The 23,007-nt window shown below is 51.9% G+C and overlaps 1 protein-coding gene across 1 annotated transcript; it reads left to right on the forward strand.

Annotated features, from left to right (window-relative positions):
• The first annotated feature begins 1,056 nt into the window (after positions 1-1,056).
• Positions 1,057-22,922, forward strand: abcf3 (ATP-binding cassette, sub-family F (GCN20), member 3). Its single transcript, XM_075472691.1, has 21 exons — positions 1,057-1,172; positions 2,587-2,734; positions 2,816-2,892; positions 4,660-4,715; positions 4,792-4,889; positions 6,527-6,649; positions 6,725-6,991; positions 7,714-7,794; positions 7,948-8,007; positions 8,100-8,156; positions 11,288-11,310; positions 11,411-11,466; positions 11,543-11,743; positions 12,238-12,314; positions 20,410-20,454; positions 20,551-20,683; positions 20,789-20,877; positions 21,269-21,360; positions 21,446-21,578; positions 21,798-21,885; positions 22,445-22,922. The coding sequence occupies exons 1-21, from the start codon at positions 1,100-1,102 to the stop codon at positions 22,601-22,603; spliced, it is 2,136 nt and encodes a 711-aa protein (XP_075328806.1). The 5' UTR covers positions 1,057-1,099; the 3' UTR covers positions 22,604-22,922.
• Positions 22,923-23,007: the final 85 nt, after the last annotated feature.

Raw genomic sequence — 23,007 nt, forward strand, 5'->3', positions numbered from 1 at the left:
GCATCTTGGGTAGTTTGAGTATGAGTAGTGACCTCATGATGCATACCCAACATTTAGGAGAATCTAGTATGCATCCAGGAACTTAAAAAAGTTAAAGTTAGAATGAGTAGGAGGCGAGTTTTTTTTTTTTTTCTTTATTGAAAACCACAATGTTACAACAACAACAATCTACATTATAATACAAAACGCGAATTCTCAATATACAAGTGTTTATATCAATATATGGGCAATAAGAAAGAAGAAGAAGAGAGAGAATGCTTTCTGAGTTGCCTGGGGGGTTCAGGGTTCATCAATTATCTTCAATGAGGAACATGTTTCCATAGTTCTTCTGGCTTTGGGTTTCTTTGAGTTCTTGATTGAAATGATGTACTGTTTAAATGTATTATAAAAGGCTATAAAGCTTGGCTTCTTCCCTGAGTACTTGCAACAATGAATATAAAATTTAGAAAGTATAATCAAAAGGTTAATCGGGTACAATGCATCACTTTTGATTTGGCTGTTCTTGTGTAACCCAAACAGTACATCCTTCCAGAAACTAACAAAGTTTTCCACAATATTATTAACAACAAAGTCACAGAGTCTCTGCCAAAAGTCTTTCACAGCAGGGCAATGCCAGAATAAATGTACATCAGGTCAGGACAGTCATTACAGAAGGTACAGTTTACACCAATGTCCTTGTTAAATCTAGATTTAATACACATTTTGGTTGGATGGAGAAGTAGGCGGTTTCGAACAGAGCCAATGACAACAATGATGTCACATGGAGAGGTGCATCATGGGAGCTCATGTTAAGATACTTTGAAAATACTACACATGTGAATGTATACATCCCTCTATCCAGGGCTCATAAAAATAGCTTACATGTATAAATATATTTTGAATATATTTTGAATAAAGTATTTTTCTCTTCTATAAAACACTTTTTCTGTAGTATTTTCAACGTATTTTAAAATAAATGACTTTAACTTCCCTCCATGTGGCCAACTTCATTACATGACCGTCTGACGTCATCAAAACCACAAACTCCGTGTCCCACAATGCCCCGGCGCTGTCGCATCTACACGCATGCGCGTTGCGGTGGTGTCCAGGGCCGGGTATCATGGCGACGTACGTGGATATCTTGAAGAGCGAGTTTCCTGAGATCGACACGGAGCTTTTTGACTACATCACAGGTTAGAAGCCGGGAGCAGAGCGGCTGTCCGCGGGGTTCCGGGCCGCTGAGCGCCGGGGGGGGGACAGAGCCACCGTCCGCTGGTCCCCCGGAGCCGCTAACAGGGGCCTTTAGTCCGCCTGTTAGCCGGGCGGCCGCAGCTCTGTAGCCGCTCGGCTAACCGGCTGGCGGCGCCCCGCGCAGGGACACCGGATATCCCGGCCCGGCCCGACCCGGCACGGCCCGGTTATTAGCGGGACTGGTGCGGGTCAGACTTTCTGGAGCCCCCACACTGAAGGTACCACAGAGGGTACCTCACAGGAAGCTGAGAGCTGGAGGGAAAAAGACTAAAAAATGACTAAAAACTAAAGTTATTGATACAAGATCAGCTGTTAGATGCAGCACGTGTCTGCCAGGTACCGTCACGTGATTCTGTTGAATTCAGCTGAGGAGAGAGGAAAGGAATCAAGGATGTAGGGATTAGGAGGTTCTGGATGTTCAGGAGGTTCTGAAGGTTATGGAGCTTCTGAAGGTTCAGGATGTTCTGAAGGTCCTGAAGGTTCAGGATGTTCAGGAGGTTCTGGAGGTTCTGGAAGTTCAGGAGGTTCTGGAAGTTCAGGAGGTTCTGGAAGTTCAGGAGGTTCTGGAGATTCAGGAGGTTCTGGAGGTTCTGAAGGTTCTGGAGCTTCTGAAGGTTCTGGAGCTTCTGAAAGTTCTGGAGCTTCTGAAGGTTCAGGAGGTTCTGAAGGTCCTGAAGGTACTGGAGCTTGTGAAGGTTCTGGAGGTTCAGGACGTTCAGAAGGTTCTGAAGCTTCTGGAGGTTCTGGAGGTTCAGGAGGTTCTGAAGGTTCTGAAGGTTCAGGAGGTTCTGGAGGTTCTGGAGGTTCTGAAGGTTCTGAAGGTTCAGGATGTTCTGAAGGTTCAGGAGGTTCTGAAGGTTCTGGAGGTTCAGGAGGTTCTGGAGGTTCAGGAGGTTCTGAAGGTTCTGAAGGTTCAGGATGTTCTGAAGGTTCTGAAGGTTCAGGAGGTTCTGGAGGTTCTGGAGGTTCTGAAGGTTCTGAAGGTTCAGGATGTTCTGAAGGTTCAGGAGGTTCTGAAGGTTCTGGAGGTTCAGGAGGTTCTGGAGGTTCAGGAGGTTCTGAAGGTTCTGAAGGTTCAGGAGGTTCTGAAGGTTCTGAAGGTTCTGGAGGTTCTGAAGGTTCTGAAGGTTCAGGATGTTCTGAAGGTTCAGGAGGTTCTGAAGGTTCTGGAGGTTCAGGAGGTTCTGGAGGTTCAGGAGGTTCTGGAGGTTCAGGAGGTTCTGAAGGTTCTGAAGGTTCAGGATGTTCTGAAGGTTCTGGAGGTTCAGGAGGTTCAGGAGGTTCTGGATCTGTGAGGCCTGGACAGGAGTTCATAGATGATGTAACTGAATGCTGACAGCTGTGTTTTTATTCCAGGTGTGTTGGCCAGCGGCGGTCCAGACTTTGAGGATGGCGAGGAGGTGTTCGACGCCATCGGCGGCGTCCTGCAGGACGTCTCTGCGGACAGCAAAAATGAGGAGGACATCAGAGACATCTGCTTCCAGATGTTCAACACGCTGCAGCTGTGAGCAGAGCTTCCTGAGTGGTTCTGGTTCTGGTTCTGGTTCATGATGGGCTAACATTTGTGTCCTCTCGTGTTCTTCAGGAACAACCATCGAAGCTCCCAGAGGCAGGTTCTGTTGGACGCTCCGGTCCAGCTGTCTCAGATCTCTGTAGAACCGGGTAAGAATCCAGAAACAACCACAACATTTCTGAACCACAAAGAAGAAGGAAGAGTTTGGTTACTCTGAAGCGACAGCTCGTGGCGTCCCACAGGGTTCAGAACCGGGACTCCTGTTAGTTCTGTGTCCTGGTTCTATTGGAGCTGGTGGCGTCCCACAGGGTTCAGAACCGGGACTCCTGTTAGTTCTGTGTCCTGGTTCCATTGGAGCTGGTGGCGTCCCACAGGGTTCAGAACCAGGACTCCTGTTAGTTCTGTGTCCTGGTTCCATTGGAGCTGGTGGCGTCCCACAGGGTTCAGAACCAGGACTCCTGTTAGTTCTGTGTCCTGGTTCTATTGGAGCTGGTGGCGTCCCACAGGGTTCAGAACCAGGACTCCTGTTAGTTCTGTGTCCTGGTTCTATTGGAGCTGGTGGCGTCCCACAGGGTTCAGAACCAGGACTCCTGTTAGTTCTGTGTCCTGGTTCCATTGGAGCTGGTGGCGTCCCACAGGGTTCAGAACCGGGACTCCTGTTAGTTCTGTATCCTGATTCCATTGGAGCTGGTGGCGTCCCACAGGGTTCAGAACCGGGACTCCTGTTAGTTCTGTATCCTGATTCCATTGGAGCTGGTGGCGTCCCACAGGGTTCAGAACCGGGACTCCTGTTAGTTCTGTATCCTGATTCCATTGGAGCTGGTGGCGTCCCACAGGGTTCAGAACCGGGACTCCTGTTAGTTCTGTATTCTGGTTCCATTGGAGCTGGTGGCGTCCCACAGGGTTCAGAACCGGGACTCCTGTTAGTTCTGTGTCCTGGTTCCATTGGAGCTGGTGGCGTCCCACAGGGTTCAGAACCGGGACTCCTGTTAGTTCTGTATTCTGGTTTCATTGGAGCTGGTGGCGTCCCACAGGGTTCAGGACCAGGACTCCTGTTAGTTCCATTGGAGCTGGTGGCGTCCCACAGGGTTCAGGACCAGGACTCCTGTTAGTACCATTGGAGCTGGTGGCGTCCCACAGGGTTCAGGACCAGGACTCCTGTTAGTACCATTGGAGCTGGTGGCGTCCCACAGGGTTCAGGACCAGGACTCCTGTTAGTTCCATTGGAGCTGGTGGCGTCCCACAGGGTTCAGGACCAGGACTCCTGTTAGTTCCATTGGACCTGGTGGCGTCCCACAGGGTTCAGGACCAGGACTCCTGTTAGTTCCATTGGAGCTGGTGGCGTCCCACAGGGTTCAGGACCAGGACTCCTGTTAGTTCCATTGGAGCTGGTGGCGTCCCACAGGGTTCAGGACCAGGACTCCTGTTAGTACCATTGGAGCTGGTGGCGTCCCACAGGGTTCAGGACCAGGACTCCTGTTAGTACCATTGGAGCTGGTGGCGTCCCACAGGGTTCAGGACCAGGACTCCTGTTAGTTCCATTGGAGCTGGTGGCGTCCCACAGGGTTCAGGACCAGGACTCCTGTTAGTTCCATTGGACCTGGTGGCGTCCCACAGGGTTCAGGACCAGGACTCCTGTTAGTTCCATTGGAGCTGGTGGCGTCCCACAGGGTTCAGGACCAGGACTCCTGTTAGTTCCATTGGAGCTGGTGGCGTCCCACAGGGTTCAGGACCAGGACTCCTGTTAGTTCCATTGGAGCTGGTGGCGTCCCACAGGGTTCAGGACCAGGACTCCTGTTAGTTCCATTGGAGCTGGTGGCGTCCCACAGGGTTCAGGACCAGGACTCCTGTTAGTTCCATTGGAAAGGTTCTAGGGACATAAACCTGATGATGGATGTCCGTCTGCTTCTCCTCAGTTTCAGCAGCCACAGATGTTCAGGGCATCTGGATGATGAAGCGTGCTCAGAACACGGTGAGTCTCGTTCAGAAACTGTAAAAACGAGTTCAAGTTTCAGGAACTTTTATCAAAACTTTCTGCTTCTGCTCAGACGGTCGATGCCAAAAAGCTGGAGAAAGCTGAAGCCAAACTGAAAGCCAAACATGAGCGCAGGAACGAGAAGGACTCGCAGAAATCCACCAGTCCACTGTGAGTCCCCCACCTGTCCTCACCTGTCCTCCTCTCACCTGTCCTCACCTGTCCTCCTCTCACCTGTCCTCACCTGTCCTCACCTGTCCTCCTCTCACCTTTCCTCACCTGTCCTCCTCTCACCTGTCCTCCCCTCACCTGTCCTCCCCTCACCTGTCCTCCTCTCACCTGTCCTCCTCTCACCTGTCCTCCCCTCAGCTGTCCTCCTCTCACCTGTCCTCCTCTCACCTATCCTCCTCTCACCTGTCCTCCCCTCACCTGTCCTCACCTGTCCTCCTCTCACCTGTCCTCCCCTCACCTCCCCTCACCTGTCCTCACCTGTCCTCCTCTCACCTGTCCTCCTCTCACCTGTCCTCCCCTCACCTGTCCTCCCCTCAGCTGTCCTCCTCTCACCTGTCCTCCTCTCACCTATCCTCCTCTCACCTGTCCTCCTCTCACCTGTCCTCACCTGTCCTCCTCTCACCTGTCCTCCTCTCACCTGTCCTCCTCTCACCTGTCCTCCCCTCACCTATCCTCCTCTCACCTATCCTCCTCTCACCTGTCCTCCCCTCACCTGTCCTCCCCTCACCTGTCCTCCTCTCACCTGTCCTCACCTGTCCTCCTCTCACCTGTCCTCCCCTCACCTGTCCTCCCCTCACCTGTCCTCCCCTCACCTGTCCTCCTCTTACCTGTCCTCACCTGTCCTCCTCTCAGCTGTCCTCCTCTCACCTGTCCTCACCTGTCCTCCTCTCATCTGTCCTCACCTGTCCTCCCCTGTCCTCCCCTGTCCTCCTCTCACCTGTTCTCCCCTCACCTGTCCTCCTCTCACCTGTCCTCACCTGTCCTCCCCTCACCTGTCCTCCTCTCACCTGTCCTCCCCTCACCTGTCCTCCTCTCACCTATCCTCCCCTCACCTGTCCTCCTCTCACCTGTCCTCACCTGTCCTCCTCTCACCTTTCCTCCTCTCACCTGTCCTCACCTGTCCTCCCCTCACCTGTCCTCCTCTCACCTGTCCTCCCCTCACCTGTCCTCACCTGTCCTCCTCTCACCTTTCCTCCTCTCACCTGTCCTCACCTGTCCTCCCCTCACCTGTCCTCCTCTCACCTTTCCTCCTCTCACCTTTCCTCACCTGTCCTCCTCTCACCTGTCCTCCTCTCACCTATCCTCCTCTCACCTGTCCTCACCTGTCCTCCTCTCACCTTTCCTCACCTGTCCTCCTCTCACCTTTCCTCACCTGTCCTCCTCTCACCTGTCCTCACCTGTCCTCCTCTCACCTTTCCTCACCTGTCCTCCTCTCACCTGTCCTCACCTGTCCTCCTCTCACCTGTCCTCACCTGTCCTCCTCTCACCTGTCCTCACCTGTCCTCCTCTCACCTGTCCTCACCTGTCCTCCTCTCACCTGTCCTCACCTGTCCTCCCCTCACCTGTCCTCCTCTCACCTTTCCTCACCTGTCCTCCTCTCACCTGTCCTCACCTGTCCTCACCTGTCCTCCTCTCACCTTTCCTCACCTGTCCTCCTCTCACCTTTCCTCACCTGTCCTCCTCTCACCTGTCCTCCTCTCACCTGTCCTCCCCTCACCTGTCGTCCCCTCACCTGTCCTCACCTGTCCTCCTCTCACCTGTCCTCCTCTCACCTGTCCTCCTGTGTTTTGTCTCAGAGTCCTGGAGGAGGCGTCGGCCAGTCAGGCGAGCAGCAAGAAGGACAGCCGAGTCGACCAATCGGGGAAGAACCGCAGCTACGACATCCGCATCGAGAACTTTGACGTTTCCTTCGGGGAGAGGTGAGCACCTGTCCAGGTGAGTCGGCAGGACGCTGTGCGGCGCCCGGAGCTCACCTGGTGTCCACGTGTCCACAGGTGTCTGCTGCAGGGGGCGGAGCTGTCCCTGGCGTCCGGCCGGCGCTACGGCCTGATTGGCCGGAACGGGCTGGGGAAGACCACGCTGCTGAAGATGCTGGCGAGTCGGAGCCTGCGCGTGCCGGCGCACATCTCCATCCTGCACGTGGAACAGGAAGTGGCGGGGGACGACACCATGGCGCTGCAGAGCGTCCTGGAGAGCGACACGCAGCGGCAGGAGCTGCTGGACGAGGAGCGGCGGCTGAACGCTCGCATCGCCGGCGGAACGTAAGAAACCCGCGCCGTGCTGCACCGACCAATGGGAGCACACCTGGGGCTGGGTCTGTCCAATCAGCTGGTAAAGGTGGGAGGAGTCAGGGCTGAAGGTGGGAGGAGTCAGGGCTGAAGGTGGGAGGAGTCAGGGCTGAAGGTGGAGGAGTCAGGGCTGAAGGTGGAGGAGTCAGGGCCGTGCAGCTGGAGGTGGGAGGAGTCTGGGCTGGAGGTGGGAGGAGTCTGGGCTGGAGGTGGGAGGAGTCTGGGCTGGAGGTGGGAGGAGTCAGGGCTGAAGGTGGGAGGAGTCAGGGCCGCGCAGCTAAAGGTGGGAGGAGTCAGGGCTGAAGGTGGGAGGAGTCAGGGCTGAAGGTGGAGGAGTCAGGGCCGTGTAGCTAAAGGTGGGAGGAGTCAGGGCTGAAGGTGGGAGGAGTCAGGGCTGAAGGTGGGAGGAGTCAGGGCTGAAGGTGGAGGAGTCAGGGCCGCGCAGCTAAAGGTGGGAGGAGTCAGGGCTGAAGGTGGGAGGAGTCAGGGCTGAAGGTGGAGGAGTCAGGGCCGTGTAGCTGAAGGTGGGAGGAGTCAGGGCTGAAGGTGGGAGGAGTCTGGGCTGAAGGTGGGAGGAGTCTGGGCTGAAGGTGGGAGGAGTCAGGGCCGTAACTAACCTTTAATATAAGCAGAATACCTTTACCAGTCAGGTTTCTGCCACCCGATGTTTCAGCCCGTCTCTGTTGTTGTTTCAGCGCCGATGGGATGGAAAGCGTTCGACTGTCGGAGATTTACGCCAAACTGGAGGAGATCGAAGCTGACAAAGCCCCAGCTCGGTAACCATGGCAACGCAGTGTTTTCAGTTAAAACAGCTGATCGTTAGGTCTAACTTACTCAGACCAACGTTAAGAGATCCGGTTATAAATGATAAATGGAATCAGGCCCGAATCCGAACTTTCAGAAACTGAAACTCCTTCTCATCCAATCAGAGCCTCCGTCATCCTGGCTGGTCTCGGATTCTCTTCAAAGATGCAACAGCAGACCACCAAGTGAGTCACACACACACTAACACACACACACACACACACTGATAACACACACGTGTTTCACCTGGTTCAGACGGCTGTGTTTTCTGTCTCAGAGAGTTCTCCGGAGGCTGGAGGATGAGGTTGGCGCTGGCCAGAGCTCTGTTCGCTCGGTGAGTTTGAGCCCGCTGTAGCCACGCTGTAGCCCCGCTGTAGCCCCGCTGTAGCCCCGCTGTAGCCTCGCTGTAGCCCCGCTGTAGCCTCGCTGTAGCCTCGCTGTAGCCCCGCTGTAGCCTCGCTGTAGCCCCGCTGTAGCCTCGTTGTAGCCCCGCTGTAGCCTCGCTGTAGCCCCGCTGTAGCCCCGCTGTAGCCTAGCTGTAGCCCCGCTGTTGCCCCGCTGTAGCCCCGCTGTAGCCCCGCTGTAGCCTCGCTGTAGCCCCGCTGTAGCCTCGCTGTAGCCCCGCTGTAGCCCCGCTGTAGCCGAGCTGTAGCCGAGCTGTAGCCGAGCTGTAGCCCCGCTGTAGCCGAGCTGTAGCCGAACTGTAGCCTAGCTGTAGCCCCGCTGTAGCCGAGCTGTAGCCCCGCTGTAGCATGGCTGTAGCCCCGCTGTAGCCCCGCTGTAGCCCCGCTGTAGCCTCGCTGTAGCCTCGCTGTAGCCCCGCTGTAGCCCCGCTGTAGCCTCGCTGTAGCCTCGCTGTAGCCCCGCTGTAGCCTCGCTGTAGCCGAACTGTAGCCTAGCTGTAGCCCCGCTGTAGCCCCGCTGTAGCCTCGCTGTAGCCGAACTGTAGCCTAGCTGTAGCCCCGCTGTAGCCCCGCTGTAGCCTCGCTGTAGCCCCGCTGTAGCCTCGCTGTAGCCCCGCTGTAGCCCCGCTGTAGCCTCGCTGTAGCCCCGCTGTAGCCTCGTTGTAGCCCCGCTGTAGCCTCGCTGTAGCCCCGCTGTAGCCCCGCTGTAGCCTAGCTGTAGCCCCGCTGTAGCCTAGCTGTAGCCCCGCTGTAGCCCAGCTGTTGCCTAGCTGTAGCCCCGCTGTAGCCCCGCTGTAGCCCCGCTGTAGCCTCGCTGTAGCCCCGCTGTAGCCTCGCTGTAGCCTCGCTGTAGCCCCGCTGTAGCCCCGCTGTAGCCTCGCTGTAGCCCCGCTGTAGCCTCGCTGTAGCCCCGCTGTAGCCTCGCTGTAGCCCCGCTGTAGCCCCGCTGTTGCCCCGCTGTAGCCCCGCTGTAGCCCCGCTGTAGCCTCGCTGTAGCCCCGCTGTAGCCGAGCTGTAGCCCCGCTGTAGCCCCGCTGTAGCCGAGCTGTAGCCTCGCTGTAGCCCCGCTGTAGCCGAGCTGTAGCCGAACTGTAGCCTAGCTGTAGCCCCGCTGTAGCCGAGCTGTAGCCGAGCTGTAGCCCCGCTGTAGCATGGCTGTAGCCCCGCTGTAGCCCCGCTGTAGCCTCGCTGTAGCCTCGCTGTAGCCCCGCTGTAGCCCCGCTGTAGCCTCGCTGTAGCCTCGCTGTAGCCGAACTGTAGCCTAGCTGTAGCCCCGCTGTAGCCCCGCTGTAGCCGAACTGTAGCCGAACTGTAGCCTAGCTGTAGCCCCGCTGTAGCCCCGCTGTAGCCTCGCTGTAGCCCCGCTGTAGCCTCGCTGTAGCCCCGCTGTAGCCCCGCTGTAGCCTAGCTGTAGCCCCGCTGTAGCCCCGCTGTTGCCCCGCTGTAGCCCCGCTGTAGCCCCGCTGTAGCCTCGCTGTAGCCCAGCTGTAGCCCCGCTGTAGCCTCGCTGTAGCATGGCTGTAGCCCCGCTGTAGCCCCGCTGTAGCCCCGCTGTAGACTCGCTGTAGCCCCGCTGTAGCCTCGCTGTAGCCCCGCTGTAGCCCCGCTGTAGCCTAGCTGTAGCCCCGCTGTAGCCCCGCTGTTGCCCCGCTGTAGCCCCGCTGTAGCCCCGCTGTAGCCTCGCTGTAGCCCAGCTGTAGCCCCGCTGTAGCCTCGCTGTAGCATGGCTGTAGCCCCGCTGTAGCCCCGCTGTAGCCCCGCTGTAGCCTCGCTGTATTCTCGCTGTAGCCTAGCTGCAGCCCCGCTGTAGCCTCGCTGTAGCCCCGCTGCTGTAGCCTCGCTGTAGTCTAGCTGTAGCCTAGCTGTAGCCTCGCTGTAGCCTCGCTGTAGCCCCGCTGTAGCCTCGCTGTAGCCCCGCTGTAGCCTCGCTTTAGCCCCGCTGTAGCATGGCTGTAGCCTCGCTGTAGCCTCGCTGTAGCCTAGCTGTAGCCTAGCTGTAGCCCCGCTGTAGCCCCGCTGTAGCCCCGCTGTAGCCGAGCTGTAGCCGAGCTGTAGCATGGCTGTAGCCCCGCTGTAGCCCCGCTGTAGCCCCGCTGTAGCCCAGCTGTAGCCTCGCTGTAGCCTCGCTGTAGCCCCGCTGTAGCCCCGCTGTAGCCCCGCTGTAGCCTCGCTGTAGCCCCGCTGTAGCCCCGCTGTAGCCTCGCTGTAGCCCAGCTGTAGCCTCGCTGTAGCCCCGCTGTAGCCTCGCTGTAGCCCAGCTGTAGCCTCGCTGTAGCCCCGCTGTAGCCTAGCTGTAGCCCCGCTCTAGCCCCGCTGTAGCCCCGCTGTAGCCTCGCTGTAGCCTCGCTGTAGCCCCGCTGTAGCCTCGCTGTAGCCTAGCTGTAGCCCCGCTGTAGCCCCGCTGTAGCCTAGCTGTAGCCCCGCTGTAGCCCCGCTGTAGCCCCGCTGTAGCCTCGCTGTAGCCCCGCTGTAGCCCCGCTGTAGCCTCGCTGTAGCCCCGCTGTAGCCTCGCTGTAGCCTCGCTGTAGCCCCGCTGTAGCCTAGCTGCAGCCTCGCTGTAGCCTCGCTGTAGCCCCGCTGTAGCATGGCTGTAGCCTAGCTGTAGCCTAGCTGTAGCCTCGCTGTAGCCCCGCTGTAGCCTCGCTGTAGCCCAGCTGTAGCCTCGCTGTAGCCCCGCTGTAGCCCCGCTGTAGCCTCGCTGTAGCCTAGCTGTAGCCTCGCTGTAGCCTCGCTGTAGCCTCGCTGTAGCCTAGCTGTATTCTCGCTGTAGCCCCGCTGTAGCCCCGCTGTAGCCTCGCTTTAGCCTCGCTGTAGCCTCGCTGTAGCCTAGCTGTATTCTCGCTGTAGCCTCGCTGTAGCCTAGCTGTATTCTCGCTGTAGCCCCGCTGTAGCCTCGCTTTAGCCCCGCTGTAGCCTCGCTGTAGCCTAGCTGTAGCCTCGCTGTAGCCTAGCTGTAGCCTCGCTGTAGCCCCGCTGTAGCCCCGCTGTAGCCCCGCTGTAGCCTAGCTGTAGCCTCGCTGTAGCCTAGCTGAGACTGATGATGTGTTCCTTCTCCTTTCAGACCGGACCTGCTGCTTCTGGACGGTGAGTCAGAGCCTCCCCCATAAGGCCGTAGTGTTTGTAGTTCTGTGGTGGTGTTGTGACCTCTGTGTGACCTCTCTTTGACCTCTGTGTGACCTTGCAGAGCCGACCAACATGCTGGACGTCAGAGCCATCCTGTGGCTGGAGAACTACCTGCAGGTCTGACCCCCCCCGTAACCTTTCTGTTGCCCCCGGGCATGATTTGCCTCCAGCTAATGCTCCCCTCCTCCCCCAGACGTGGCAGTTCACCATCTTGGTCGTCTCCCACGACAGAAACTTCCTGAACGCCGTGGTCACCGACATCATCCACCTGCACTCCCAGAGGCTCGACAGTTACCGTGGCGACTACGAGAACTTTGTGAAAACCAAAGAGGACCGACTGAAGAACCAGCAGAGAGAGTACGACGCCCAGCTGCAGTACAGGCAGCACATACAGGTACACCTGTGGCTCATTAAGTATTCACAGCTAACGGTGGGCGGGGCCTGTGAGCGGTGGGCGGGGCCTGTGAGCGGCGGGCGGGGCCTGTGAGCTGTGGTTCTGGGTGGGACCCAGTCTGTATACCACAGACACCTGTGGCTCATAAAGTATTCACAGGTGGGGCGGTCAGTGGCGTAGTGGGTTAAGCGGCCGCCCCATGTACAGAGGCTACAGTCCTCGCTGCAGCTGACCCAGGTTCGAGTCCCGCACCGAGCGGCCCTTTGTTGCATGTCTCCCCCTCTCTCTGCCCCCTGCTTCCTGTCTCTCTCCAACTGTGCTATCATTAAAGGCATAAAAAGCCTGTGAGCTGTGGGCGGGGCCTGTGAGCTGTGGGCGGGGCCTGTGAGCTGTGGGCGGGGCCTGTGACCCAGTCTGTGCTTGTCAGCAGCTGACAGGACCTGAATGTGATGGTGGAGCGTGGTACTGGCTAACCTGCTGAGTTTGTGTTTCAGGTTTTCATCGACAGGTTTCGGTACAACGCCAACAGAGCGGCCCAGGTGCAGAGCAAACTGAAGCTGCTGGAGAAGCTGTGAGTCTCTCAGACTTTGTGTCTCAGACTTTGTGTCTCTCAGACTTTGTGTCTCTCAGACTTTGTGTGTCTCAGACTTTGTGTCTCAGACTTTGTGTCTCAGACTTTGTGTGTCTCAGACTTTGTGTCTCAGACTTTGTGTGTCTCAGACTTTGTGTGTCTCAGACTTTGTGTCTCAGACTTTGTGTCTCTCAGACTTTGTGTCTCTCAGACTTTGTGTCTCTCAGACTTTGTGTCTCAGACTTTGTGTCTCAGACTTTGTGTCTCTCAGACTTTGTGTCTCAGACTTTGTGTCTCTCAGACTTTGTGTCTCTCAGACTTTGTGTCTCTCAGACTTTGTGTGTCTCAGACTTTGTGTGTCTCAGACTTTGTGTGTCTCAGACTTTGTGTCTCTCAGACTTTGTGTCTCTCAGACTTTGTGTCTCTCAGACTTTGTGTCTCAGACTTTGTGTCTCAGACTTTGTGTCTCAGACTTTGTGTCTCTCAGACTTTGTGTCTCAGACTTTGTGTCTCTCAGACTTTGTGTGTCTCAGACTTTGTGTCTCAGACTTTGTGTCTCTCAGACTTTGTGTCTCTCAGACTTTGTGTCTCAGACTTTGTGTCTCAGACTTTGTGTCTCAGACTTTGTGTGTCTCAGACTTTGTGTGTCTCAGACTTTGTGTCTCAGACTTTGTGTCTCAGACTTTGTGTCTCTCAGACTTTGTGTCTCTCAGACTTTGTGTGTCTCAGACTTTGTGTCTCAGACTTTGTGTGTCTCAGACTTTGTGTGTCTCAGACTTTGTGTCTCAGACTTTGTGTCTCTCAGACTTTGTGTCTCTCAGACTTTGTGTCTCTCAGACTTTGTGTCTCAGACTTTGTGTCTCAGACTTTGTGTCTCTCAGACTTTGTGTCTCTCAGACTTTGTCTCTCAGACTTTGTGTCTCTCAGACTTTGTGTCTCAGACTTTGTCTCTCAGACTTTGTGTCTCTCAGACTTTGTGTCTCTCAGACTTTGTGTCTCAGACTTTGTGTCTCTCAGACTTTGTGTCTCTCAGACTTTGTCTCTCAGACTTTGTGTCTCAGACTTTGTGTCTCAGACTTTGTGTCTCAGACTTTGTCTCTCAGACTTTGTCTCTCAGACTTTGTGTCTCTCAGACTTTGTGTCTCTCAGACTTTGTGTCTCTAAGACTTTGTGTCTCTCAGACTTTGTGTCTCTAAGACTTTGTGTCTCTTAGACTTTGTGTGTCTCTCAGACTTTGTGTCTCTTAGACTTTGTGTGTCTCTCAGACTTTGTGTCTCTTAGACTTTGTGTGTCTCTCAGACTTTGTGTGTCTCTCAGACTTTGTGTCTCTCAGACTTTGTGTCTCTCAGACTTTGTCTCTCAGACTTTGTCTCTCAGACTTTGTGTCTCTCAGACTTTGTGTCTCTCAGACTTTGTGTCTCTCAGACTTTGTCTCTCAGACTTTGTGTGTCTCAGACTTTGTGTGTCTCAGACTTTGTCTCTCAGACTTTGTGTCTCTCAGACTTTGTGTGTCTCAGACTGTGTGTCTCAGACTTTGTGTCTCTAAGACTTTGTCTCTTAGACTTTGTGTCTCTCAGACTTTGTGTCTCTCAGACTTTGTGTCTCTCAGACTTTGTGTGTCTCAGACTTTGTGTCTCTCAGACTTTGTCTCTCAGACTTTGTGTCTCAGACTTTGTCTCTCAGACTTTGTCTCTCAGACTTTGTGTCTCTCAGACTTTGTGTCTCTCAGACTTTGTGTTTCTCAGACTTTGTCTCAGACTTTGTCTCTCAGACTTTGTGTCTCTCAGACTTTGTCTCTCAGACTTTGTGTCTCTCAGACTTTGTGTTTCTCAGACTTTGTCTCAGACTTTGTCTCTCAGACTTTGTGTCTCTCAGACTTTGTGTCTCTCAGACTTTGTGTCTCTAAGACTTTGTGTCTCTAAGACTTTGTCTCTCAGACTTTGTGTCTCTCAGACTTTGTGTTTCTCAGACTTTGTCTCAGACTTTGTGTCTCTCAGACTTTGTGTCTCTCAGACTTTGTGTGTCTCAGACTTTGTGTCTCTCAGACTTTGTCTCTCAGACTTTGTGTGTCTCAGACTTTGTGTGTCTCAGACTTTGTGTCTCTCAGACTTTGTCTCTCAGACTTTGTGTGTCTCAGACTTTGTGTGTCTCAGACTTTGTGTCTCTCAGACTTTGTGTCTCTCAGACTTTGTCTCTCAGACTTTGTGTGTCTCAGACTTTGTCTCTCAGACTTTGTGTCTCTAAGACTTTGTCTCTTAGACTTTGTGTCTCTCAGACTTTGTGTCTCAGACTTTGTGTCTCTCAGACTTTGTGTCTCTCAGACTTTGTGTCTCTCAGACTTTGTGTCTCTCAGACTTTGTGTGTCTCAGACTTTGTGTGTCTCAGACTTTGTGTCTCTCAGACTTTGTCTCTCAGACTTTGTGTCTCAGACTTTGTCTCTCAGACTTTGTGTCTCTAAGACTTTGTCTCTTAGACTTTGTGTCTCTCAGACTTTGTGTTTCTCAGACTTTGTCTCAGACTTTGTCTCTCAGACTTTGTGTCTCTCAGACTTTGTCTCTCAGACTTTGTGTCTCTCAGACTTTGTGTTTCTCAGACTTTGTCTCAGACTTTGTGTCTCTCAGACTTTGTGTCTCTCAGACTTTGTGTCTCTCAGACTTTGTGTCTCTAAGACTTTGTGTCTCTAAGACTTTGTCTCTCAGACTTTGTGTCTCTCAGACTTTGTGTTTCTCAGACTTTGTCTCAGACTTTGTGTCTCTCAGACTTTGTGTCTCTCAGACTTTGTGTCTCTCAGACTTTGTCTCTCAGACTTTGTGTGTCTCAGACTTTGTGTCTCTCAGACTTTGTCTCTCAGACTTTGTGTGTCTCAGACTTTGTGTGTCTCAGACTTTGTGTGTCTCAGACTTTGTCTGTCTCAGACTTTGTGTCTCTCAGACTTTGTGTCTCTCAGACTTTGTCTCTCAGACTTTGTGTGTCTCAGACTTTGTCTCTCAGACTTTGTGTCTCTAAGACTTTGTCTCTTAGACTTTGTGTCTCTCAGACTTTGTGTCTCAGACTTTGTGTCTCTCAGACTTTGTGTGTCTCAGACTTTGTGTCTCTCAGACTTTGTGTCTCTCAGACTTTGTGTCTCTCAGACTTTGTGTCTCAGACTTTGTGTCTCTAAGACTTTGTGTCTCTCAGACTTTGTCTCTCAGACTTTGTGTCTCAGACTTTGTGTCTCAGACTTTGTGTCTCTCAGACTTTGTCTCTCAGACTTTGTCTCTCAGACTTTGTGTCTCTCAGACTTTGTGTCTCAGACTTTGTGTCTCTCAGACTTTGTGTCTCTCAGACTTTGTCTCTCAGACTTTGTGTCTCAGACTTTGTGTCTCTCAGACTTTGTCTCTCAGACTTTGTCTCTCAGACTTTGTGTCTCTCAGACTTTGTGTCTCTCAGACTTTGTGTCTCTAAGACTTTGTGTCTCTCAGACTTTGTGTCTCTAAGACTTTGTGTCTCTTAGACTTTGTGTGTCTCTCAGACTTTGTGTCTCTTAGACTTTGTGTGTCTCTTAGACTTTGTGTGTCTCTCAGACTTTGTGTCTCTCAGACTTTGTGTCTCTCAGACTTTGTCTCTCAGACTTTGTCTCTCAGACTTTGTGTCTCTCAGACTTTGTGTCTCTCAGACTTTGTGTGTCTCAGACTTTGTGTGTCTCAGACTTTGTGTGTCTCAGACTTTGTCTCTCAGACTTTGTGTCTCTCAGACTTTGTGTGTCTCAGACTGTGTGTCTCAGACTTTGTCTCTCAGACTTTGTGTCTCTAAGACTTTGTCTCTCAGACTTTGTGTCTCTCAGACTTTGTGTCTCAGACTTTGTGTCTCTCAGACTTTGTGTGTCTCAGACTTTGTGTCTCTCAGACTTTGTCTCAGACTTTGTCTCTCAGACTTTGTGTCTCTAAGACTTTGTCTCTTAGACTTTGTGTCTCTCAGACTTTGTGTTTCTCAGACTTTGTCTCAGACTTTGTCTCTCAGACTTTGTGTCTCTCAGACTTTGTCTCTCAGACTTTGTGTCTCTCAGACTTTGTGTCTCTCAGACTTTGTGTCTCTAAGACTTTGTCTCTCAGACTTTGTGTCTCTCAGACTTTCTGTTTCTCAGACTTTGTCTCAGACTTTGTGTCTCTCAGACTTTGTGTCTCTCAGACTTTGTCTCTCAGACTTTGTGTGTCTCAGACTTTGTGTGTCTCAGACTTTGTCTGTCTCAGACTTTGTGTCTCTCAGACTTTGTGTCTCTCAGACTTTGTCTCTCAGACTTTGTGTGTCTCAGACTTTGTCTCTCAGACTTTGTGTCTCTAAGACTTTGTCTCTTAGACTTTGTGTCTCTCAGACTTTGTGTCTCAGACTTTGTGTCTCTCAGACTTTGTGTCTCTCAGACTTTGTGTGTCTCAGACTTTGTGTCTCTCAGACTTTGTGTCTCTCAGACTTTGTGTCTCAGACTTTGTGTCTCTAAGACTTTGTGTCTCTCAGACTTTGTCTCTCAGACTTTGTGTCTCTCAGACTTTGTCTCTCAGACTTTGTGTCTCTAAGACTTTGTCTCTTAGACTTTGTGTCTCTCAGACTTTGTGTCTCTCAGACTTTGTGTCTCTCAGACTTTGTGTCTCAGACTTTGTGTCTCTCAGACTTTGTGTCTCTCAGACTTTGTCTCTCAGACTTTGTGTCTCTAAGACTTTGTCTCTTAGACTTTGTGTCTCTCAGACTTTGTGTCTCAGACTTTGTGTCTCTCAGACTTTGTGTCTCTCAGACTTTGTGTCTCAGACTTTGTGTGTCTCAGACTTTGTGTTTCAGACTTTGTGTCTCTCAGACTTTGTGTCTCTCAGACTTTGTGTCTCTCAGACTTTGTGTCTCAGACTTTGTGTCTCTCAGACTTTGTGTCTCAGACTTTGTGTGTCTCAGACTTTGTGTCTCTCAGACTTTGTGTCTCTCAGACTTTGTGTCTCAGACTTTGTGTGTCTCAGACTTTGTGTCTCAGACTTTGTGTCTCAGACTTTGTGTCTCTCAGACTTTGTGTCTCAGACTTTGTGTCTCAGACTTTGTGTCTCTCAGACTTTGTGTCTCTCAGATTTTGTCTCTCAGACTTTGTGTCTCTAAGACTTTGTCTCTTAGACTTTGTGTCTCTCAGACTTTGTGTCTCAGACTTTGTGTGTCTCAGACTTTGTGTCTCTCAGACTTTGTGTCTCAGACTTTGTGTCTCAGACTTTGTGTTTCTCAGACTTTGTGTTTCTCAGACTTTGTGTGTCTCAGACTTTGTGTCTCTCAGACTTTGTGTCTCTCAGACTTTGTGTCTCTCAGCCTTTGTGTCTCTCAGACTTTGTGTTTCTCAGACTTTGTGTTTCTCAGACTTTGTGTCTCTCAGACTTTGTGTTTCTCAGACTTTGTGTCTCTCAGACTTTGTGTCTCTCAGACTTTGTGTCTCAGACTTTGTGTCTCTCAGACTTTGTGTCTCTCAGACTTTGTGTCTCTCAGACTTTGTCTCAGACTTTGTGTGTCTCAGACTTTGTGTGTCTCAGACTTTGTGTCTCTCAGACTTTGTGTCTCAGACTTTGTCTCTCAGACTTTGTGTCTCTCAGACTTTGTGTGTCTCAGACTTTGTGTGTCTCAGACTTTGTGTCTCAGACTTTGTCTCTCAGACTTTGTGTCTCTCAGACTTTGTGTCTCTCAGACTTTGTGTCTCAGACTTTGTCTCTCAGACTTTGTGTCTCAGACTTTGTCTCTCAGACTTTGTGTCTCAGACTTTGTGTTTCTCAGACTTTGTGTCTCTCAGACTTTGTCTCTCAGACTTTGTCTCTCAGACTTTGTGTGTCTCAGACTTTGTGTCTCTCAGACTTTGTGTCTCAGACTTTGTGTGTCTCAGACTTTGTGTCTCTCAGACTTTGTGTTTCTCAGACTTTGTGTCTCTCAGACTTTGTCTCTCAGACTTTGTCTTTCTCAGACTTTGTGTTTCTCAGACTTTGTGTCTCAGACTTTGTGTCTCAGACTTTGTGTCTCAGACTTTGTGTCTCTCAGACTTTGTGTCTCTCAGACTTTGTGTCTCAGACTTTGTGTCTCTCAGACTTTGTGTGTCTCAGACTTTGTGTGTCTCAGACTTTGTGTGTCTCAGACTTTGTGTCTCTCAGACTTTGTGTCTCAGACTTTGTCTCTCAGACTTTGTGTTTCTCAGACTTTGTGTTTCTCAGACTTTGTGTCTCTCAGACTTTGTCTCTCAGACTTTGTGTTTCTCAGACTTTGTGTCTCTCAGACTTTGTGTCTCTCAGACTTTGTGTCTCTCAGACTTTGTGTGTCTCAGACTTTGTGTGTCTCAGACTTTGTGTCTCAGACTTTGTGTCTCTCAGACTTTGTGTCTCAGACTTTGTGTGTCTCAGACTTTGTGTGTCTCAGACTTTGTGTGTCTCAGACTTTGTGTCTCAGACTTTGTGTGTCTCAGACTTTGTGTCTCAGACTTTGTGTGTCTCAGACTTTGTGTCTCAGACTTTGTGTGTCTCAGACTTTGTGTGTCTCAGACTTTGTGTCTCTCAGACTTTGTGTCTCAGACTTTGTGTCTCTCAGACTTTGTGTCTCTCAGACTTTGTGTCTCTCAGACTTTGTCTCTCAGACTTTGTCTCTCAGACTTTGTGTGTCTCAGACTTTGTGTCTCTCAGACTTTGTGTGTCTCAGACTTTGTGTGTCTCAGACTTTGTGTCTCAGACTTTGTGTCTCAGACTTTGTGTCTCTCAGACTTTGTGTCTCTCAGACTTTGTGTCTCAGACTTTGTCTCTCAGACTTTGTGTGTCTCAGACTTTGTGTGTCTCAGACTTTGTGTCTCAGACTTTGTGTCTCAGACTTTGTGTGTCTCAGACTTTGTGTCTCAGACTTTGTGTGTCTCAGACTTTGTGTCGCTCAGACTTTGTGTCTCTCAGACTTTGTCTCTCAGACTTTGTGTGTCTCAGACTTTGTGTCGCTCAGACTTTGTGTCTCTCAGACTTTGTCTCTCAGACTTTGTGTGTCTCAGACTTTGTGTGTCTCAGACTTTGTGTCTCAGACTTTGTGTCTCAGACTTTGTGTCTCTCAGACTTTGTGTCTCTCAGACTTTGTGTCTCTCAGACTTTGTGTCTCAGACTTTGTGTGTCTCAGACTTTGTGTCTCAGACTTTGTGTCTCAGACTTTGTGTCTCTCAGACTTTGTGTCTCTCAGACTTTGTCTCTCAGACTTTGTGTGTCTCAGACTTTGTGTGTCTCAGACTTTGTGTGTCTCAGACTTTGTCTCTCAGACTTTGTGTCTCTCAGACTTTGTGTCTCTCAGACTTTGTGTCTCTCAGACTTTGTGTCGCTCAGACTTTGTGTCTCTCAGACTTTGTGTCTCTCAGACTTTGTGTCTCAGACTTTGTGTGTCTCAGACTTTGTGTCTCTCAGACTTTGTGTCTCTCAGACTTTGTGTCTCTCAGACTTTGTGTCTCTCAGACTTTGTGTCTCTCAGACTTTGTGTCTCAGACTTTGTGTCTCTCAGACTTTGTGTCTCTCAGACTTTGTGTCTCTCAGACTTTGTCTCTCAGACTTTGTCTCTCAGACTTTGTGTGTCTCAGACTTTGTGTCTCAGACTTTGTCTCTCTCAGACTTTGTCTCTCTCAGACTTTGTGTCTCTCAGACTTTGTGTCTCTCAGACTTTGTGTCTCTCAGACTTTGTCTCTCAGACTTTGTCTCTCAGACTTTGTGTCTCTCAGACTTTGTGTGTCTCTCAGACTTTGTGTCTCAGACTTTGTCTCTCAGACTGTGTGTCTCTCAGACTTTGTGTCTCTCAGACTTTGTGTCTCAGACTTTGTCTCTCAGACTGTGTGTCTCTCAGACTGTGTGTCTCTCAGACTTTGTGTCTCTCAGACTTTGTGTCTCTCAGACTTTGTCTCTCAGACTTTGTGTGTCTCTCAGACTTTGTATCTCTAAGACTTTGTGTCTCTCAGACTTTTTGTCTCTCAGACTTTGTGTCTCTCAGACTTTGTGTCTCTCAGACTTTGTGTCTCTCAGACTTTGTGTCTCAGACTTTGTGTCTCAGACTTTGTGTCTCTCAGACTTTGGGTAAAGCAGCGTTTTTTCCTTCCTTTCAGACCTGAGATGAAACCCATTGAGAAGGAAACGGAGGTCACTTTAAAGTAAGATCTGCGGTTTTGACTGAAACCTGGTTCAGGTCCTGATGGACCTCTGAGGACGGACGTGAGGAACTGATACATTGATTGGTGTGTCCTCAGGTTTCCAGATAACTTTGAGAAGCTGTCTCCTCCCATCCTGCAGCTGGACGAAGTAACGTTTTACTACGCTCCCGAGCAGCCTCTGTTCCTGGGCCTCAACCTGTCGGCCGACCTCGACTCTCGGATCTGCATCGTACGTGTCGCCGCCATCAGGAAGTCGTCCGATCATCGATCAGTCCAGACGGCTGAAAAACCCAATCAAATCGATCAATGATGCAGCTCTGTTGTTTCCTGGCAGGTCGGGGAAAACGGCGCCGGGAAAACCACCGTCCTCAAACTGCTGATGGGCGAGTTGACGCCGGTCTGCGGAGTCAGGCAGGCTCACAGGTGAGAGAGCCGGCCGACCAATCAGAGCGCGGCGGTCGGCTTCATCCACCTTTCTGATCGGGGAACATCATATTGTTTTAAGGAACCCAGTTTGATCAGGTCCTTTTATTTTCTTTGGGGAACATTTCACTCCTTCCGTAACCTTTTACATTTTGTTAACGGAGTCGAGTCTGTTGAGGGAACTCGTTAGTTTTTAATCAGGGAACATTTTCTGCTTCCTCAGGCAGCTGATTATCATCAGTTTAACTGTTTTTAGGGAACAAGTCGCCTTGTGTCCGGGGTACTGATGTTACAGGGGGCAGCGGTTTGCTTTGAAGTTCATTTATAAACTCGGGAACACTCGTAAAGCCGTCTTTAACCAGGCTTGACGATGTTCTCCGCACCTCGACAGGAACCTGAAGATCGGTTACTTCAGCCAGCATCACGTGGACCAGCTGGACCTGAACGTCTGCTCCGTGGAGCTGCTGCTCAACAAGTTCCCCGGTAACCATAGCAACAGTAACAACAGTGACGACACCGGCGGCGGCTCCTTGTTAAGCTGTGATTGGCTGCTGTGTTTGTGTCGCAGGTCGGAATGAGGAGGAGTACCGCCACCAGCTGGGAGGTTACGGCATCACCGGAGAGCTCGCCACGAGGCCGGTGGCGAGTCTGTCGGGAGGACAGAAGAGCCGGGTGGCCTTCGCACAGATGACCATGCCATGGTAACTCAGAGCTGATCAGCTGATGTGATGTTGTTTTTTTTTATTTAACCTTTATTTTACCAGGAAAATAGACCCGTTGAGATTAAAAATCTCTTTTACAAGGGCGTCCTGGCCAAGTGGCAGCACAAGTTACAAAATAAACATTTCCGTTGCATTAAAATAACAAATGTTGGTGATTATGATGATGATGATGGTGATGACGATGTCCTTGTCTTTCAGTCCAAACTTCTACATCCTGGACGAGCCGACCAACCACCTGGACATGGAGACCATCGAGGCGTTGGCCAAAGCCCTCAATAAGTTCAAAGTGAGTGTGCGTCCTGTTTCAGAGGGTGGGTCTGCTCAGGTGGGTCTGTCTCAGGTGGGTCTGCTCAGGTGGGTCTGTCTCAGGTGGGTCTGCTCAGGTGGGTCTGTCTCAGGTGGGTCTGTCTCAGGTGGGTCTGCTCAGGTGGGTCTGTCTCAGGTGGGTCTGTCTCAGGTGGGTCTGTCTCAGGTGGGTCTGCTCAGGTGGGTCTGTCTCAGGTGGGTCTGCTCAGGTGGGTCTGTCTCAGGTGGGTCTGTCTCAGGTGGGTCTGCCTCAGGTGGGTCTGCTCAGGTGGGTCTGTCTCAGGTGGGTCTGTCTCAGGTGGGTCTGCTCAGGTGGGTCTGTCTCAGGTGGGTCTGCTCAGGTGGGTCTGTCTCAGGTGGGTCTGTCTCAGGTGGGTCTGTCTCAGGTGGGTCTGCTCAGGTGGGTCTGTCTCAGGTGGGTCTGCTCAGGTGGGTCTGTCTCAGGTGGGTCTGCTCAGGTGGGTCTGTCTCAGGTGGGTCTGTCTCAGGTGGGTCTGCTCAGGTGGGTCTGCTCACCTGTGTGATGTCACGTGTTTCAGGGCGGAGTCATCCTGGTGTCGCACGACGAGCGGCTGATCCGGTTGGTGTGCAGGGAGCTGTGGGTGTGCGAGTTTGGGAAAGTTCAACGCGTCGACGGCGGCTTCGACGAGTACCGAGACATCCTGCACGAACAGTTCAAGAAGGAGGGTTACCTGTGAGGCTCCGCCCACTGCTGACTGACCACACCCACCAGCTACATAAACACCACCCGCCCCATGAAAACACGTGTAACAGCAGCCGATCGGCCGTCTGAGCACGCCGGAGGACGTTTTCTTCTCCGAACCGACTCACCTGCTGCTCGGGTGATGCGCCGCCAGACGATTGGCTGTTGGGAGTCACCCGGTGAGGTCACAGCGACCTCTGGTGGAGAAGGAGGCGTCACGGACGAGTTTCGTTTCATGACTCAGATTTAAAGGACCAGACTGTCAAATAAACATGAATTTAATCCAGAGACTAAATAAAAAACATCAGATCATGTCTTCTGTTTCTCTTCCTCAGTCTGAGCGGTTCACGCGTGGCGTTGTTAGCTCCTCGCCGTCTGTGTGATGTCATCAGGAAGGAG

The sequence above is a fragment of the Odontesthes bonariensis genome, chromosome 9 (assembly GCF_027942865.1).
Source record: "Odontesthes bonariensis isolate fOdoBon6 chromosome 9, fOdoBon6.hap1, whole genome shotgun sequence".
In the NCBI taxonomy this organism is placed as follows: domain Eukaryota; kingdom Metazoa; phylum Chordata; class Actinopteri; order Atheriniformes; family Atherinopsidae; genus Odontesthes; species Odontesthes bonariensis.